General features: G+C 45.6%; 1 protein-coding gene, 1 long non-coding RNA gene and 1 other non-coding gene across 3 annotated transcripts; 2 read left to right on the forward strand and 1 right to left on the reverse strand.

The window, feature by feature from the left end:
* The first annotated feature begins 726 nt into the window (after window positions 1-726).
* Window positions 727-7,026, forward strand: LOC120639840 (acyl transferase 15-like). The gene is made up of 2 exons (XM_039915778.1): window positions 727-1,826; window positions 6,690-7,026. The coding sequence occupies exons 1-2, from the start codon at window positions 736-738 to the stop codon at window positions 6,916-6,918; spliced, it is 1,320 nt and encodes a 439-aa protein (XP_039771712.1). The 5' UTR covers window positions 727-735; the 3' UTR covers window positions 6,919-7,026.
* On the reverse strand, window positions 6,971-7,535 carry LOC120639841. The gene is made up of 2 exons (XR_005661712.1): window positions 7,425-7,535; window positions 6,971-7,314 (listed from the first exon to the last, which is right to left on the reverse strand). It is a non-coding gene; the product is annotated as an uncharacterized LOC120639841 (long non-coding RNA).
* Window positions 7,536-19,455: 11,920 nt separating this feature from the next.
* LOC120643192 lies at window positions 19,456-19,564 on the forward strand. Its single transcript, XR_005662881.1, has one exon. It is a non-coding gene; the product is annotated as a small nucleolar RNA R71 (small nucleolar RNA).
* Window positions 19,565-19,946: the final 382 nt, after the last annotated feature.

Consider the following 19,946-nt stretch of genomic DNA (forward strand, 5'->3'; position numbering starts at 1 on the left):
AGCACCGATTGTCACACAAAAACGAATAGCGCCTATGATCATTAGGTCAATACGAACAATATAGACATTGCTAGGCTAGTATACGAATAGCTAGCCACGTAACAAATTCTAATCAACATGGCCTACTAGTCGCATATGTTTAGTTTCAAATAGCGGGCTATGGCCTTTAGCGGCAACACTCTAAAACAGCTAATACGGAGCTAAATCCGGCTATAGGAAGCTATATCGGCTAAATTGTACATGAGACATTAATTGTATTAGATGCTTCAAAATTAAGGCTATAGCGGGCTATAGCAACAGCTATAGTCGGAGATTTAAAACTTATGCACACATTTAAAAGTTCATTTATCCCATGCTCATATTGTTCAACTTATTGAGATCAAAGTGATAAACCACCTAAATTGTATTGAGCATACAATTTTCCTAGCTACTAATATAATATAGATCTCTTTATCTAGAGGATTCTTAAATTGGAGTGATATAGATTAAGTGGTGGGGAGAGCGAGGGAGCCCCTGATGATACACGCACATGAATGAATGAGGAATTTTTGTTTTAGGGCAAAATGAATGAGAAATTTGAGCAGGGGGCAATCATCTGGACTCTGGAACCATCACCGATGCCTGTTCAATAACAGCGCGTGGCAGTCATAGCGCGGTACATGAACATGACCTCGTGCCTATAAATGCACGCGAGCTAGTGAAGAAAAGAAACCAAGTCCTTGCCTAACAGCGCAGATGTACACCCCCCATCGCCTATCAAGAATGGCAATAAGCTCTTGCGTGACCAAGTCCTTGCCTTTCCTCGTCGCCCCATCGGAGGCGACGCCGACCGGCACCCTCCGGCTGACCTCCATGGACCGCGCTCTGGCGTCCCTGCCCTTGGCAGGGCTGTTCGTCTTCGAGCACCCCATCGATCAGCCGGCCGAGACCCTAAGGCAAGCTCTTTCCCGAGCGCTGGTTCCCTACTACCCTGTCGCCGGGCGCCTCACTGCCGGGGCAGATGGCCAGAGCATCGCGTGCACGGGTGAGGGCGTGGTGTTCGTGGCCGCGTCCGCGAGATGCACCCTGCTCGACGCCAGGCTCGTGGATCAGCGTCCGGCGATCCCCGTGGAGGACCTCACCGTCACCTACGCCGGGCTGTACAACAAGGACCCGCCGCTGCTGCTTATGCAGGTGACCGAGTTCTCCTGCGGCGGCTTCGCCCTCGGGGTGACGTGGAACCACGTCGTAGTCGACGGCGTCGGGATGGCGCAGTTCTTGCACGCCGTCGGCGAGTTCGCCTGGGGGTTCTCGTTGCCGTCCGTCGAACTGGTGAGGGTGGACAACTTTCTCCCGGAAGTCCCGCCGCCGATCATCACCATGACCAAGTCGATGGTCAGCAGCAAGCACACCGACTTCCCGAGCTCCTACATCACCATGCCCATGAGCTTCATCAACCGCATCAAGGACGAGTTCCGTCGCAGTGGCCCGCAGGGTGACCAGAAGAAGGCGGCGGCGGCGACATGCACGACGTTCGACGTATTCGCCGCCGCCATATGGAGGTCCCGTGCCCGCTTGACAATAGCCGGCGCCGCCAGCCAGGACGCCCCCACGGCGCTCGCCTTCACGGTGAACCTGAGGAAGCAGGCTGGGGCCAAGGACAGCTACTACGGCATCGTCTTCGCCTTCGGCCTCGCCGCGGCGACGCTGCGCGAGGTTGCTGACGGGGACATCCTTGACCTCGTGAGGCTGATCAGGGACGCCAAGGCGAGGGTCCCGTACACCTTCACGGACGGAGCTGCGTACATCGGCGACGAGATGGGCGGCCGGCTGCAGGGCTTGGAGGTGTATGCACTACTACAAAACAGGTCTTTGTTCCAGGCCATTTGTCCCGGCAGCCTTTGGGCCCGGGACAATAGGTGGCTTTTGTCCCGGGTCCAACGGCTAGCCGGGCCAGCGGAGGACAGGGGCCTTTTGTCTCGGTTGGTGGCTCCAACCGGGACAAAAGGCCCGCGTAGCCTTTTGTCCCTGTTGGAACCACCAACCGGGACAAAAGGCCCCCCTTTTGTCCCGGTTGGTTCCTCCAACCGGGACAAAAGGCCTTGGCCCCTTATCTCCTTCCCTCTCCCCCCGCCCGAGCCATTCAGCTCACTTGTTTTCTTGCTGTTCTTGGCTCGGGATAGAGGAGTTCTTGTTCATTTCTTCACCATATTTGTAAAGATCTTTGATTCCCCATCCATCCATCGGCGCTAAAGATTTGGGGCTTGTTTTTCTCTTCTTCCTTGGATTGTATAGCTCATTTCATGCTTTAGAAATAGAGAAAATGTGTAGTTAGCTCATTTCTTGGACATTTAGCTAGATTGCATATGTAGGTGTGATTTTCTTTTAGATTTAGATGAGTATGTGGATAGTAGAAATTTTTAGAATGATTGTAGACACTTCATGTGATGTACTTGTATATATGACCATATTGTGGATAGTTGATTTTTTTATTCATGAATGAATTAATGAAATGAGTATATTAGAATTTTTTGTATTATGAATGGATTATTTTGACACTCTAGTGATGTATTTAATCAGGCTCACATTGAAACCATCTAGAAGCTAAAAAAATCTTTATTTCGTAACAAGTATACGTCGTTAATCTCCATCCAACGGTGATGGCACTACATTTCGGGGATACACGATGCGCTATAAGGACGTCGCAAATCGGTTGGTCGCATCACCAGCACTTCCGATTGATAAGAAGACAACATTTGACGCAGTCAGCATGCCCGTTGTTGTACTGAGAGCATATCAACGAGCATGCTGCCTGTGCCAAGTGCTGTGCCTATTAATCGTAAATGTTGGTGCTGCGACTGGCCGATTGGTGACATCCTTGTACCGCACCGTGTTCCCCCGAAAGGCAGTGTCATCACCGCAGGGTTGAGGTTACTGACATATATATTTTCAGAAATAAAGGTTTATTTTTCTTCTAGAGGGTTTATGGATATTGAAAATAGTGTACTCCTGGAACTGAAGGGTGTCGAAGTAATTAGAAGTTATAGAGATTTCTTTCAATTAATTAGAGATTTCTTGAGGATTAATGATACATTTTGTCTTTTTTATATGATTTCATTGTTATTTGCAAGAGTTATTAATCTGATCATTGTAATTGTAATAGTAAATAATTTTTGCTTTGTAATGGTAAGAATTTATAATTTTGTGGAAAATAAAGGTATTTTTCAGTAAAATATGGCTTCAGCAGCTGGAGGAAGTGGCGCCGGTGGGGGTGATCGTTGTCCTTCTGGAGAGAAGGGCACAACTCGAGTAGGTCGTCGGTTCAAAAAACCTAGTGCTTTTCATAGGGCAGCGCTCCGTTATTTGGAAAAAGAATATAGAGAATGCATGGCAAGGGGCGAGGAACCTCCGTTTGATCTTGAGGATTTATTGCGGCGTTACGGTTCGTCACCACCAAACTCGGAGGTTTCAGCTCCGCCATCTTCTTCTGCGCCAGCAAGAAATCTGTTAGAACATTCTGTGTTCCAACGCAAGGACGGTTGAAAACCTATGTGTTGTTGACCGAATTTTTAAATTTCATGTATAGTACTCCTTTGTTAAGTTCTGTAATGGATTAAGTACTCCTTTTAATTAATCAAGATGTATGATGGATATTGCATATCTTTTAATTATTTATGTTATGTTACATTTAGTTTAATTTAGGTTTGATATATTTTATTTATTCGATACGTGTAAAGAATTCAAATCGATTTATTTAAAATGCAGATGGACCGGCAATGGATGTACAATGCTGACCGACGTTCGAAAGAATTCATTGATGGCCTGCATTATTTTTTGTCTGTGGCTGAGGCAAACAAGCAGAATGGTTTTATGTGCTGCCCGTGTGTTCATTGCAACAATAACAAGGATTACTCATCTTCAAGAATCCTACACAGCCACATTTTCGCAAATGGTTTCATGAAGAAGTATGTTTGTTGGACGAAGCACGGAGAACAGGGGGTTACCATGGAAGACAATGAAGAAGAAGATTTTGACGACCACTTTCCCGGGAATGCTGGAATCGGTGTATTCGATGACGATATTCCCATGGAAGAGCCCGAAGTAGATGTAGCAGAAAATGATCCCAGCGACGATCTGGGGCAGGCATTGCATAATGTGCAGGCAGACTGTGAGAGTGAAACGGAGAGGTTGAAGTTCCAGAAGTTGTTAGAGGACCACCATAAGTTGTTGTATCCAGATTGTCAAAATGGATTTAAGAAACTTGGCACCACCTTGGAGTTGCTGCAATGGAAGGCGACAAATGGTGTATCCGACAAGGGATTTGGTGAATTACTCAAACTTGTTAAAAAAATGCTTAAGAAAGAGTTAAAGAGCACTTCAAGCCGAAGCCGAAGCCGGAGCCCGAGAAAGTGATAAATCCGATAGATTTGAAATTTTTTAAGGGAATGTGCGAAGCAAATAAGAGAAAATTCATTCCGAGAGACCCCTCTTCAGACTACGAACGCACAATTATCAAAACTACTGAGAAAAAGAAGAGACAATCAAAGTCATCGTCGTCCGACGTTCCACAGCTCGGAGCCCAAAAGAAACAATCAATAGAGCCTCTCGTAGTGGGACAGACGACGCAAGAACAAGACTTTGTTACATTTTTGAAAGAATCAAACCTGACGGCCGCTCAGATTGCAGGGGGAGAAGATATTCCAAAGGCCGATGTGGTCATCAAATGGACGTTTGAGATCGGCAAAACTCTTGTACCCCCCGAAGTAGTGTCTGTGCTTCCAACGCAAATGTATAAGCTGCACCAGCACTACATGCGTGCGATGGCCGATTGCATCTTCATGCAGGGCGCAAAGATTAAAGATGACGATTTCTTACGGGGGGAGGCCATTATATGGATAAACTGGGAAGAAATTTACCAACTATTCCATCAGGAGGCCCTCGACATCTCTATGGTCGGCTTGTGGGTTCTGTAAGTATTTTACTCTCCTTACGTATTGTTTTGCATGATCTCAACATACTGATCTCTTGATTTATTCGGTATCATGTAGAATGGAGATACATACGTGCAGAAGAAAGGGATACTCTCACCTCGACTTCATCGACCCAATTACTTGTAATTGGAGGCTTCTACGTGACAATCCCGATGACATATTCCAAAACTTGTTCAAGTACATAAGCGTTCATCACAACAAGCAAATGATATTGTTTCCTTACAACTTTGCGTGAGTGATTCCTTCCGTCTAACTCTTTCTATTCTGTAATCGAATTGTTTAAACCTTAACTACCAAGAACTGCCTCCGTATAATCTTGCAGTGAACACTTTGTCCTAATTGTCATAATTCCCGAGAAGAGCCTACTCGTGGTTATGGACTCATTGAGGAGACCTCCAGAACAATACGAAAATCTTCTTAACATGATGAAAAAGTAATTCTACCACTACTCTGTCCATGACCGATAATTTGAATCACTTTGTTACTTGACTATAATTGTTCTAATCATGCACAGGGTTTGGAAAGAATTCGCTAAAAATCATCCAGGCAAATTTGATAAGGAATTGAAGATCAAGACAGATTTTCCGGTACGCACTTGGATGATTCGTTGCACGATTCATTAGTTTTATTATATATTCATGTAAATACCTGATAATTTCTTCTCTATTAAAGTGTATGAGGCAGAAACCAGGCACTGTATTGTGCGCATACTATGTATGCGAGAACATCCATGGTCTGGTAGGTCCTCCAAAGGGCTGGACAGATTGGGAGGAGGAAGTAAGTAAAAAAACTTGTTAATATTTGAACTCGTATTTTAATTAGTCGAAATTAATTATCCCCTTTTTCCATAGGTCGGGGAGATGCGCGATAAACTCATACCGGGGGAAAAGATTATGGCGATTCAAGAACAATTCTCCGGATTTATTGTTGAGCAAGTCCTCGATCCAAAAGGTGAATTCTATTATGATGGAATATTTAATATTTACAATCACAGCAAATATGACAATATACGCGTATATATGTAATTAAGAACGAATATAACTATGTAAATATATATGTGTGTCTATGTATTAAATTTCTATTTATGAGTATGTATGTATGTATTAAATTTTCAAAAGGCGAATTCTACTATGTAATTAAGAACGAATATACCTATGCAAATATGATGGAGTATGTATGTATTATATATATAAGCACTCCAATAATATATATGTGTATATATATATTTATATAATATTGGTCCTAGACATTTTCATATGTAAAGGAATTCACATGTATAGATATGTGTATACATATATATATATAAGTGAATTAATTTATATATGAAAACTATCTAGGACAAATATTATAGAAGTAACTATATATATGTATATATTAGTGGAGATCATACACACTGAATTCTAATACATAAGTTTAATTGAAATGCAAAAGCATAATTGAAATAGAAAAAGAATTGAGAAAAGAAAACATGAAAAAAAGAGACCTTTTGGCCCGGTTGGTAACACCAACCGGGACAAAAGGGTGCGCCAGCCACGTGGGCGCTGGCTGCACCTTTTGTCCCGGTTGGTGTTACCAACCAGGACAAATGGTCCTCTTTTGTCCCGGTTGCCACACCCGGGACAAAAGGGCACCCCCTTTTGTCCCGGACAGGCGTTCCCGGTTGGGAAACCGGGACAACAGCGATTTCCCAACCGGGACAAATCAACGTTTTTGTAGTAGTGACGACAGCCTGTACGTGACCAGCTGGTGGAATCTCGGCTTCGATGACGTCGACTTTGGCGGTGGCAGGCCTGCGCGCGTCATGGGGAACATGGAGCGCAAGGTGGTGCTCGGATGCATCCTGTGCGGAAGGAAGGACAAGGCCGATGGTGTCGCCGCCATGGCGTTCAGCGTCAAGCAGGAGCACGCGGAGGCCTTCCATGAAGAGTTAGGCAGGCTCAAAATGTGACATGCGTATGAAAATGAATGTGTGTTCCTGTTACGAGCATGACACCAACATGTAAACTTATTAGACCAAAGACCATTGGTCCTGCTTATATTGAACTTGAAAGTAAAAGAGTTTGCGCTGGGGATACCAGCTTACAATGGCAGAGCTCAGAGAGCGAAAACGACTCACTCTAGTTTCATTCACACACAACCAGGAAAGGACCAAAGGCAGAAAAAATAGAGGAACAAGCGCCACTGTAAGCCTTTCAGGGAAAGAAAACATCTTCACGCTTCCTTCACGTCAGCGTCGGGGTATTCATCCCACCATGGCCGCACCCTTCAAAGTTGTTGGAGCCTAGAGTGTAGCTTTTTCAAGTGAATCTCCATCTCCCTCCTCGCCTCCATCGACGAAAGCTGGCTACAGTAGTAAAGGAAACCAAAAGCTCTGTGAGCAATATGTTTTGGATGATTCACCAAGATGTTCGCAAACACACTGTCATTTCTGGTACGCCGGAGCACCCAGCTCACCACTGCAAAAATGAAAATAAGCAATCGATTTTGCTTGGCTCCCGGGTGCCCTAGCATCTCAGCTTGGACACTTCCTATGCTGCTAGGCACACCCCTCCACTTGACTCTCTGTCACCCAGCACCACACACAAAGACAGCTACTGGACATCTGAAAAGAAGGTGACTGATGTCTTCCTGATCTCCACACAGTTTACATTGGATCTGTCCATCCCGTCTCCTTCATTTCAATTGAACCGTAGTCTGAAGGCTATTATGCCACGCCATCCACAAAAAGATCTGAATTTTCAGAGGTAATTTTGTGGTCCGAATGTCTACTATCCTAAGGTCAACACAACTTAGGTCAACAATACTATAAGGATCTAGTCGAAAAGACCCTTTCTTTGTCAAGCCTCCGCACTACCGTCACACTCCTAAAAGTGGCACGCATTTGTAGTGGCGGCTGAGGGGTGACCCACCCCTACAAGTAAAAGGAGACACCTATATTAGTCACCCGAAAACATCACATGTCGCTAATATAAAATAGTGATGGCTAATAATCACATACGTCACCAATGTATAATAGTACCATTTGTCTTATCCTGGAACGCATATATTGGTGACGGTCAACTTTTACGCGCGTCACTAATTATGTAATGATGACGGGCAATGACAACGCGCGTCACTAATGATGACTTAAAATTGTGATGCATAATTTGTTGCGTGTCACCAATACGTATAAGGTGACGCACATTTAGTCCACTGTCACCTATTAGTTGCTATCCTATCAGCTATTACCCGCTCATCTCTATCCACATGCTAACTCATCCTCGCCGGGCAGCCGCACGCCGCCATCTCCGGTTACCGAGCAGCGCGCCGCTGCCCGCACCACGGCGGGCTGGCAGGTACGTCCGACCCGCCCTCACCACAGCGCATAGGCCGAGCTCCACCCTCACCTCGTCGGGCCGGCGGTATGGCACCGTCGCCTTGCCATTCCCCCGCTAGCCGGGCGGCCCTGTCTTCCTTGCTGTGTGTCACACCCGGTTTTAAGAACAAAACCGAATACATAACTATATATATGCCAGAATCAAGTTTCATACATATAGTGACAATATAAGTGAATAATCTGTAACAGTATCACAAAAAGATAATTAAAATAATTAAGAACACTATCAGAGTTACAGCTTATCCTGGAAATGAAGGCTTCAAACTTCACAGACAATCGACTGGGGGTTGCGTATGCCTAGAACTCAGCAATATCTTCAATAGACTTCACCATAATTTTTTCCTTCTGAGCAGCAGTAAGTAAGGGTGAGTACATTTATGGTTGGTACTCAGCAAGGCCACAAGAAATAACCAGAATATGATTTAAGTCCATTTTTAAGTTAAATTAAGCATGTGAGGGTCGAAGCCGCTCTTGACCGTGAGCACGACTGACATATCAATTTTATACTCTGCAGAGGTTGTACACTTTCACTATAATTCGCGTAAAAGTTCCGAAGAACTTTGAACCCAACCACGCTGTGCTAGCTAGGCACAATATCACACTTCCGAGGTGTGATTGTATAGGGACCGTACGAGGCCTTTCCAAGAAATTTCTATATGTATGTGTTGGTTCCTGATTGCTGCGGTACCTCTGAAGACAGCTTCATTCACCCGCTCCACCATACACAAACTCATAACCACCAAGCTAACACCCCAACACAACATATAGTTCATCCAATTACTTAGCCAAGACTAGAGCCATGTAGTATTGTGGTTGTACTATTTTTTTGGGTGGTTCTTCATGTTCCAATTAACAAAGTATTCTTATAAATAAGCATAGATAGAAATATGGTTAGGGTCACTTGCCTTTATTCAACGAAAAGCTACTCTTACTGCTCTTGCTGCTCTTCAGCTCTTGCTCACTTGAAAAACTTGATCTTCAAATTTTGAACAGCGATCCTTCTACTTGAAGCAACCATTGGGCAACTATACAAAGCAAACAAGAAATACAACTAAGAACAATACACCAAAACAAAAAAAAAGCTTTAAAAGACCATACTAAAGGATAGGGCTCGAGAGGTCGGTTGGAGGCCGGACAGGGCGTGCGGCAGCGTGGAGTGGAACGGCGACGATGACAAGTGATTGCTGCGGCGAGGAGGCACAAGACAGAGGGAAAAGTGGTCGGCAAAGGTTCTCACCTCGACACGAAGCTCCAGAGACGGCTTGTGGAGGCGAGAGGGTGGCGGAGTAGTGGATTCGCTTCAGCCCGAGCTTCAGCGGAGTTCTAATGGCGTTGCGGCCTAGGTTTGCTGGGCAAAGGGTGGTGACTGCGGCTTCCGTGGGTCAAGGGCAAGTCCACGCGGTGCCTTTATAGAGGCGGGGACGGGCCTTGGCATGCGCGAAAAGAAGGCCACGGCGGGGGCGTGTGCCGGCCGGACTTTGCTGAGTCTGTGCCCAGCACGGGAAGAAGATGGCCCGGACGGGTGGGGCCCGCGCGACAGAGAGAGAAGAGAGGGGGAAGAGGCGGATTGGGCCGGAACAGAAGAAAAAACTAGGCCGGCACGAGTTGGGCTGGGTAAAGGAAAAGAGAAAGAGAAGAGGTGCCCTCAATATCCAAGGAAATTATAAGCTTTCTTCATTTTCTCACATTGGCCACTTCTAAGTAATATACATGTCAAGCATAATTTAGTATTAAGACAAATACACTTGTAAAAGGAAAAAAAAAGACAGGCCCAGTGCTGGTAGCTCCCGCTTGAGTGGGTCTAGGGAAGGAGTAACCGAGGCAAGCTTTTCCCGTGCATGCAGAGAGGCCGCGTTGAACCCAACCTTTTGGCTCAATGGGGCGACTTTAACCACTGCACCAGGCCTGTCCTTCAAGGAAAACACAGTTGTAATAAGGAAAAAAGAACAATTGAGACAAGGTTGAATCATACCAATGGGACCATGCAGCACCCATGGATGGTCTTTGATGGTTTTCTTGGCTTGTTGAATCATCTGATGTTTTTTTCTTCCATTTTGTTTGTTCTTTCCCATCTGTGGTGCTTTTCTGTTGTGCGTTTGATGCCAATTCTTCAAAGATTTCCTCAAATCTCCATACACTACTCTCTGGACCAGTAGGTCTGACTAACCAAGTCCAAATTCCTTGTGTGCATGACAGCCTTTTCATTGACACTACTGCTAGCGCTGGCAGCAGATAAGAGCTTATTACTATTGACGGACCTTAAGTGCAAAATCGGACCACCAATTATGATCATGCAAATAGAAGAATGGCATTACTTACTCACATATGTGTACCACTATCCTAGCTCCACAGTTGTATTTGCATATTTGACCATTTTAGGTTACAAAGTCCGAAATAAGATGAAAACACGTTGAAGACACAGGCAAACCACATAGAAGATCCCGTCCTGCATCACAGTTACAAGAAGGGCTCAATTGGCAGGCCTAGCCGATGTACAAATGCGGCAAACACCCTGAAGATAAGATCAAGACCCACCTGGTAGGGCCCTGGCAAATGGCGGTGACCAGTGGCCCCACTAGGGGGTTGTTGACGGCCATTAATTCATGTTTTTGTCCGTCAACTTCTCAGAAATAAATAGAGTTTTATACTATGTTTCATACACATTTTGCTTATTCCTAACAAATGCAACAAGTTTTGGGTGAGTTGTGATTGCAGGCACTTGTGATACAAAAATGAGCCAAAATGGGAAAAATCACAGGCCGGCCGGTCTAGGCAAGGCCGGCTGCCCTAGCTACTTTGGAGTTTCGGTCTCAAACTTTGCCAGTGTGCTTACAAACACAAGTCCAAGACATTCCAACTTGCATACATCAAAGAAACACATCCTATGATCGAAAGGCTTGAGCCATGGATGGATGGACCCACCTGCAGCATTTACCCTAGATTTCAGGCCCGAAACCGCCTTCCTAGAGCACATGAACACGTTGATCAAGAAATCGATGGAACCGAGGCCGACCGACCTATCAACTGTCAAGCTTTGGGAAAATGCAACTTCCACCGCCATCCAGAAGGAAATCAGAGATGTCCACAAAAAGGTCGGTGCTAGATGGCACAAAACCTAGGCTGATCGGCTGGCCCCACTTTGCAGCATCTCAAGCTCATCTTCACATGCAAGCTACGTCAACCGCCATACCTACCTACAACGCATGCAACTACCTCATACCACCCGTGGAACACTATAAATAGAGAGCAAACCCTCACTTGTAACACGCCCAAGGAGTTGTCTTCCCTTTTTTACTTTCTAGAGTAGGTTTAGTAGTCTGGGAGTTAGAGCCAAGTCGAGCTTGTCTCGGAATTCCGAAGTCGGGTATAAGCTCTTGTATTTTTTTCTGTGACATTTTATCAATATAAGTTATGTTTTTATCTTTTTGAGTCAGCTTTACTTTTCACATTTATTTATCTTTCTAAGCTATCTTGCTTGTGTGGGGAAGTATTCCTGTGGTTTAGGCTTTATTTTATTTTTTGTTTGTCAGGATCTTACCTTGCAGGTTTCACTACTACAGAAATCTTAACCGATGCGTTCAAAAAGCATTAGCTAAGACGGTTTTTGCAACCGCCTCGGAGCCAAGGCCATGGTTAATCGAGGCATTAACCGAGACGGTTTCTATGCCCGTCTCGGTTAATGTATTAACCGAGGTGGTTTTTTATAATGCAACCACCTCAGTTAATAGAAAAAAAAGCAAAAGCCCGGCCAAGCCCATTGAGGGCCCGCCGAGCCCATCTGCCACCACCACCGCGTCATGTCGCCGGATCCCGCCGCTGGTGCCACATCTGTCAGACCTGGGGCAGCAGGACTGCTCACAGGCGTGGAATATTCTAGAGTAATGAATAGCGCATGAAATATACCTTGCCTCTTTGTAACTACCCGTACAGCAGTAGGACTAGTCAACATACAAGGAAGCTACCCGACTATGGTGTAGTAGGACTCTATCAGTACTCGACTAGGACTTTCCATATAACCCTATCTACCCAGAATATATAAGAGCAGACAGGGACCCCTCCAAAACATATGCTGCACATACACAACACCTAAGGCAATACAAACTGCTACACAGCACGTAGGGTATTACGTTTCGGCGGCCCGAACCTGTCTAAATCTTTGTGTTCCTTGCACCATCACGTTCTGATCTTGGAGAGCTCCCGCCTACAATCAATCTCCTCGGGATATCTGTTGACATTTCTTAGCACAATCACTAGGAACGGTTAATCCCCAGCAATGGCGCCAGAAATACTTGTTGACATTTCTTAAGTCGATACCAGGTTTGCGATGACCTTGGTAACAACCTCAGAATTGCCTGTTGGCGGTCCTTAGTGCAATCACTAGAAATGAGGGCGCCGAACCCATCCTAGCAACTGCACCCAAGGGGTGCCATTATCGTGGTATAATCAATACGATTACAGATGGATCCGCAAGCGCACAGATATACTGTTGTAGCATTTCACCCGGAGAGTAAGGGTATCGTCATTTATTTGTGTCCCAAAGGACGGCAGTGGCAAAGGTATTGTACTTAACATTAACCATGACATTGTGCCTCAAGCAATAGGCAAAACTCTAACAGGGGTAAGTCCAGGTAAAGAATAAGCAAGGGTAATGCGACACAGCACACATCCAAACTCCAAGAGGAAGGAATAAATGAGAGAAACAACAAAACAAAGGAACTACTCTACTCTAGGTTAAGTCAGCAGGAGCTTAGGCTAGGTTAGGTGTCCTAGTGCTTCTATCCAAAGCTGGGGTTATGTTAGGACATGGTCAGGACTGCCAGGAAAATGGGATAGCGGGGAGAAGGTCCCGCATCAGAGTACATCCAATCCCATTACCTCTTTGCATGAACTCCTACACCGAACCCGAACGTCGGGGAGTACGCAAAATGCAACACCGATGTTATGTCGTCGGACAGGGCTGTCACCACCTGCCATCTACCCCAGTCACACCGTTAAGCACGGTCATATCCGAAGGATCCCGCATACCCGAGCACTACGCCCGTGTATGAAGTCACTACTCTAGTGCCCCCAGGTCTCCCACCCTTCGGTGGACGAGTAAAACACTAGAGCAAGCCTGAAAGCACAACGAACCTCTATCCATACCCAAATCATCTGGCCTAACCAAGACCTTAGCATAACTCATGAACGAACTAAGCATGGATTGACAAACTATCAATATAGTAAAGCAACCATGACATATCTCTATATTATGAATAGAAGTCTGAAAAATCGGATACAAAGCCATACCGGGAGCCGAGGATTGCTCAATGACAACGAGGACGACTTGCTCGCTAAAGAAGAACTAGCCTAGCTCCACTACTTATCTAAGAGAGCAAGAGAGAGGAGAGCCTTCTTGGAGAGAATGGAATGAAGTGTGTGTGTGTGTTTAGGTGGGGGAGAGGGAGGCCCTATTTATAGCTCTAGAGGTTAGTTTCCCGCCAAAGCACATATGGAAGGTGATCAGGTGCCTTGGTAGCCACTCCTCCTCGAAGTGCACCTGGACGGGAACCAGGCCAGGTTCGGCCGACCCAGGGGGTCGGCCGACCCCACCTGGCAGTCTCTCGGCCTGATCTTCTGCTAGATGGTATATTCTTTGATCCTTATTCTTATCCTCTGGTGTATCTTGCATGGAGGCCTCATTTCCTCTGACATGTGGGCCCTCTTTGTAAGGGTGTGACACCGGATGCGATATTCTGTGTAGTTGTATGGCGTCTGCTGCGTGTTTTCATCTTATTCCGCTCCTACTCATTTGAAATGTACAAAACTCGAAAACAACTGTGGAGCAAGGCTAGTGATATAAATATGTGAGTAAGGCATGTAGCTTTCCTTTTTTATTGAGTATAGTTGACGGGTGAAAATGGCACTTAAGCACCGTCAACAACTCCCCAAAGCTAGCCCTTTGCTCGTCCCGAGCAAAGTTTTAGACTTAGGTTGTTGATCAGGAGTTGCTACAATGTCGCATTCTTGACTTATGCCCAAGGCATAACCGAGTGTTCTTACCTTCATTCTGAATAAGTTGGCCTTGTTCGCACCTTTTATCTTACTACTATGGGGCTTATAGCATCATCCTCATCTTTGGCTGTTGAGGGTCAGAACAGCTTGTAGAGTACCATTTACCACTCCTTTGTTCAACCGTCAATCCGGAGGTTTTATAAAGTTTTTTTTTGAAAAGAAATTTGTAAGTTCCTCAGGTGATCTCTCGGATCGCTCAAATGTGTTTCATTCCTCACCAAGGCCTTTTACGCGCCTTTCTTTTCTATCCTACTTCTAATGGCTCTTATTGGTGGATCTGTAGGTATGGAGGGTATGATGGTGAACTTGCTTCTCATATTTCGCTAAGTCAAAGACCGGATCCAAAGGAGAAACAAGTCATAAGCCTTGATCAAGATGTGCAAGTGTGTGGATATTTTTGGTGGATGATGGATGGAACTCCTTTATATGAACTCTCTCTCCCTTGTAATACATTTGGTATGGGCTATATTTTCTTTCTTTTTTTTATGACACACCTTGTGGGTGTGTGGCATACCTTCTTTGGGTATGCATCTTTTATCTTCTCTTTTTTTTTGACATGCCATGTGGGCATGTGGCATACCTTCTTTGGGTATGCATCTTTTATTTCTTTTTGTACAGCCCATACATTATGATGATAACTTTGAAGAGAGTTAGACATGGTACAACATGGAGTTTTATTTGTGGGTGGATGGATGTTCTTGCTATCTTCCAAGTGTATAAGTATAGCATGTGAGTGAATGTGTACGTGATCTTGATCATGGGCGTATGAAGTGATTCTCTCAAAGGGTCACAACAATTTGACAAAGCTCAATGAGAAGACAAGTTGCATATGTGGAAAGGCTTTTCAAACTTGTAACTCATATGGTTCTGGATGGGAATTGCATATCACCGAGGAACTTTATTCTATTTTTGTATTTTTGAAAAGAACAGCTCCGGATATCAAGCATCACGTAGGAGAAGATCATAGCAACTCTTTTCAGCCATATCATAGCCCACAACAATCTAGATTCGAATTCTGCTTTTCGCTACCCACAAGTTTCAAGCTTAAGGTCTGAACAACTAGCCACCAAACTCAAAACTTAGGAAGAGCACAAGGTTGTAACTAGGCATATGAAAGGAACTAACAGAGCAACTATTCATCATCTCAACAAGGAAAAACTACACATACTTACTACACATACAGGAAAGTAAGTAAATATTTTTGGGTTTTTATGGGTTTTGCCAATTTTTATTTGATTTTAGTTATGGAAATTTTTTATGAATTTCCAGAATTTTGCAAATTTTTGTTTGGTTTCATGCAAGGTTTTGAAAGCGGTAAGGATAGAGTTTGTTACAAGGTACCTCTCATGGGGGTCCTCCCCCAAGCTAGCTTCAGGCTCACTGCTGTTGGTTGGGGTTAAACCCAGCCCAACGGTAGTAGGCCCTCCACTCCTCCTGGGTTTGCTGCTGTTGCTGCTCTAGGTTGCGGATCCTCTCGCCAGAGTATCGCTGCCAGTTTTGAGTTGACTCGATGTGCTGGCCCAGCGACTCGTCGATGTTGGTGGTGCGCATGTTTAGCTCGCCCATCTATCGAGTCAGAGTGGCGAAGCCTCTGGACGAAGCTGTACGTCGCGGAAGTCCACTGGAGCTGGAACTAGTGGACTGGTGCGCTGTGGCCTGTCATGCCCACTCTGAGGAACCGGCATTCTGCCATGATGAACCTCCAGCCTCATATTGCTGCGGTTGAGGCTGAGGTTGCTACTGCATGAATTCCTCCCTTCTGGCCCTGCTTCTTACAACCCTACTAGAAAGACCAGAAACACTATATCGGCGGCTCTCCTCTTGTGGAACAAGAGGGATGGTTAGTGAACGGCAGTTATACAAATGATACCCTGCGTTTGGCAACGGGATTTCATTCGCATAACCAAGCAAAAAGAAAATCAATGAGTCATCCGGGCCTCTCTTGAGCATGTGGCCAAGTACGCCTCATCGATCATAACACGGGGCTCCTCAATGAAAGGAACGGGGTTCCCGTCTAAGATTCCCATGTTTGATGCGATGCGGGTAACCAAAGAAGTGCATTCAATAGGACCCGTCATCAGAAAATTTATGAGCCATTGCTTAACCATTGCTTGTGCGGGGGAGATTCGGATCTTGTTGACCATGGCGTATAATATCATCAACTCATCGTTACGCACTGGTCGTGGATCATCTCTTGGAAAGAGAGTGATAGCCACCCACTTGTGCATCAAACGAAGAGTCAGATTTTGAATGTCATTGCACCGAGGTGCAAATTTTCCATGAACAACTTGTCCCGAAATCAAACCCCAAAACTCATGTCGATCAAAACCGCAGCAAGTTCTTGCAAGGAAAACTGGCAAGCACGCGCTAAAACCAAGGAGGTGACCGAAATTTCTCCAATTAAAATAGAATTCAACTCCAAAAAGTCGGAAAGAAACACCATTGTCCACCTCCCGAAGAGTGCAAAGAAACTGGATGGTGAGGAGACGAGAACCATTATCCTCAATGGGCATAAAACCATCCCATCCAACTGCATGCCAAACACGAGCGAAGTCAACATCCATACCTGTTTTCTCGAGAAGGTCCGGATCGAAGGCTCTGGTATGACCAAAGCTTCAATTCTCGATCATGGCGTAGGCTTGACGCTCGCGGTCATCTTGCAAGTCGAGGTATGGTGCATCATCTTCACCTATCTCCATGTCCTCGGCTTGCAGATCTGCAGCTTGCTCTTCGAACTGTTCTTCTTGTTCGTCTTGCTCATAGTCCATCATGGTCGGTGTTGGTGCAGGTTCGGAAGAATGACGAGAGCTTGACTCACCCTGTGAATGGGATGGGCCTGACCCTGTCATCCTTTTGAGAGATCCGGAAATCTTACGTCCTGCACTTCTCATGCTTGCAACAAGAACGAACGAGAACAACTCGATTCGGGTTACGTTAGTGAAATGAAAATGAAATTCTTACCCGAAAGTTGTTCCACCAAGTGTGTGAACAATCTTGCAGCAAAGAAATGAGAGAGAGAGAGAGAGAGTTTTCTTGCAATCAAACTTGAGCCAAAATCCAATGGAAACCCGAGCAAGAATGTGTGAGAGGGAGTGAGAGTGAGTGTGTGAGCATGAGAGAGCTCAACACCCCTCTCGTTAAAGAAACTGAGTGTGTGCACCCGAGGAGGAGCCAGGCACAACGGTCTGGTAGCCATTGGAGAAGGTGGGGCCCAGGAGCCGTTGGCCTTGGGTCAGCCGACCTGTGGGGTCGGCTGGCCCCAGGGTGGCCCCCCTGGTGCCCCCCTTTGGCCAGGTGATTCGTCAACGGTCATAATCTTTGAAAATTTGGTGCACGGCCAAAAGTTTGCTCGAAAAGATGTCCAAATTATTTTTCCCAAAGGATTTAAAACTCAGAAAATATTTTTGGTATTTTTGTAAAAAGAAAAAAGTGCTAGAAAAATTCCAGCATGAAGAAAATGATTTTGAAAATTTCAAACATGTAGCGGGGAAAAACAAATGAGGTGCAAAGAAAATTTGTAAAGGAGGAGAAAACAAATATGAGATAAACACCAATTTACCTTTGGCAAGGACGCGTCGTTTATAGTCCAGTGTGCACGACTTTTCTCCATCATTCTTACCAATTGTCGGCTCGTCCTAGAGAACTGGACAAGGCCGAACTCTCGACCTTTCACCACACCTTCTTTCCCTTCTTCTTTCTTTTAGGTGTGGAGGGTCTGTGTTCTGGCTGGGATTCTGGTGCACCCCAGAGTGCTTGCCCTTCGCTGTCTTGTTGGATCATGAAGCGCTGCTCTTCCCTCTTCTTGAACCTGAAAAACATATCCTCCTTTCCAACACGGAAGCGGATTTCTCCCTTTTCGACATCGATCCTTGCCTTGGCGGACCTTAGGAAAGGTCGCCCAAGTACGAGGTCAACTCCGAGGTTGCCCTCCATATCCATTACCACAAAGTTGGCAAGGACGAAGGAGTCTCGTACTTGTACGAAGATGTGTTTGGCTATCCATTCGGGGATACTGAATAGTCAAATCTGCAAGCTGTACGAGCATGGTTGTTGGGGAAAGAGCAGGATATTCAAGTGCTTCATATATTACCTTAGGCATTATGTTTACGCTTGCCCCCAGATCGTATAGGCATCGCTCGAAGTGTTTGATGTAGATCGAGCAGCTAATCATGGGGACCCCTGGATCTTCTTGCACCGCTACGACCATGCCATCCCAAACGTCATTTCTTGGGAGATTGTACCTGCCTGCAATGGTTGTTGCGTGGTGGCCTCCGGGACGAGTTACCCCGTCTGGTGAACACCATGCTGACATTTTCTACGGGAGTCTCGGGTTGCCCCGGGATCTTCCTGATCTCAACAACAGGTAAAGCGGTAGCAATTTGTGCAAGCTGGGTTTCAATCATTTTATTGAAACTTAACTGATTTTTAAGAGTTGAAGATAAAGTTTCAAGCTTTACATTTAAACTTTCCAGGGATTTGTCATTGGCCGAAAGCTTTTTATTTATATTTTTGTTGATTTTAACTTGGCCAAGAACAAGTTCTCTCAAGGGAGGTTGGTTCGAATTGAAATTCGAATTATAAGAAGGATTGTAGTTATTACCTCCCTGAAAAGGTGGATGTGGCTGGTTCCACCCCTGGCCTCCTTGTCGTGGACAGTACCCGTTGTTGTTGTTGAGGTAGGTGTAGCCTTCATGGGTTTCGGGGCAGTCATACCCCGAATGTCCGTCATTACCACAGACTTCGCACATGAAGTGCGATTCCATGGCACGAGCATAGTTTTCTCTATGCTTCTTGAATTCGGCCCTTTCGCCGAGATGCTTTAGTAGGAGGTCCAGCTTGGCAAAGATCATATCCGTTTCCTTGACGGTATACGTGCCTTTTGTGCGGAGTTGGAGTTGTTCATCGCTCCACCCCTGATTGGAGACCATCTTCTCGACCAATTCTTTTGCTTTGGTGATAGTCAGGTCGAGGAAGGATCCTCCAGCAGTGGCATCAATATTGTCTCGAGATGTCGTTGTTAGCCCGTTGTAGAAGCTTTGCAGGACGAGCCACTCGTCCATGCCATGGTGAGGATAGGCTAGGATGTATTCCTGTAGCCTCTCCCAAGCTTCTGGGATGGATTCCATCCCCGTCTGCTGGAAACTTGATATCCTCCCGTGCAGGGCATTTGTTTTGCCTAGCGGAAAGAACTTTGCAAGGAACGCCTTGGAGCATTTGGCCCAGGTGTCGATGTCTTTTTCCTTATAAAACCACTGTTTCACCTTTCCCAGTAGGGAGAAGGGAAACAGATGAAGCTTGATAATATCGGCGGTGACACCTCGTATGACAATGGTGTCGTAGAGTTCCAAAAATTTCTGCAAATGAGCATTTGCGTCCTCGTTCGGCTTGCCACAAAATGGGCTAGCCTACACCATGTTGATGAGGCTTGATTTTAGCTCGAAGTTCACGTCCCCGATGTTGATGTTGGGGCCAGTGGCCACATTGTTGGTGGAGGTTACGGAGAACTCGCGGAGAGTTTTTTCAGCCATAGCCTCAAGAACAAGTGGTGC

The sequence above is a fragment of the Panicum virgatum genome, chromosome 7K (assembly GCF_016808335.1).
Source record: "Panicum virgatum strain AP13 chromosome 7K, P.virgatum_v5, whole genome shotgun sequence".
In the NCBI taxonomy this organism is placed as follows: domain Eukaryota; kingdom Viridiplantae; phylum Streptophyta; class Magnoliopsida; order Poales; family Poaceae; genus Panicum; species Panicum virgatum.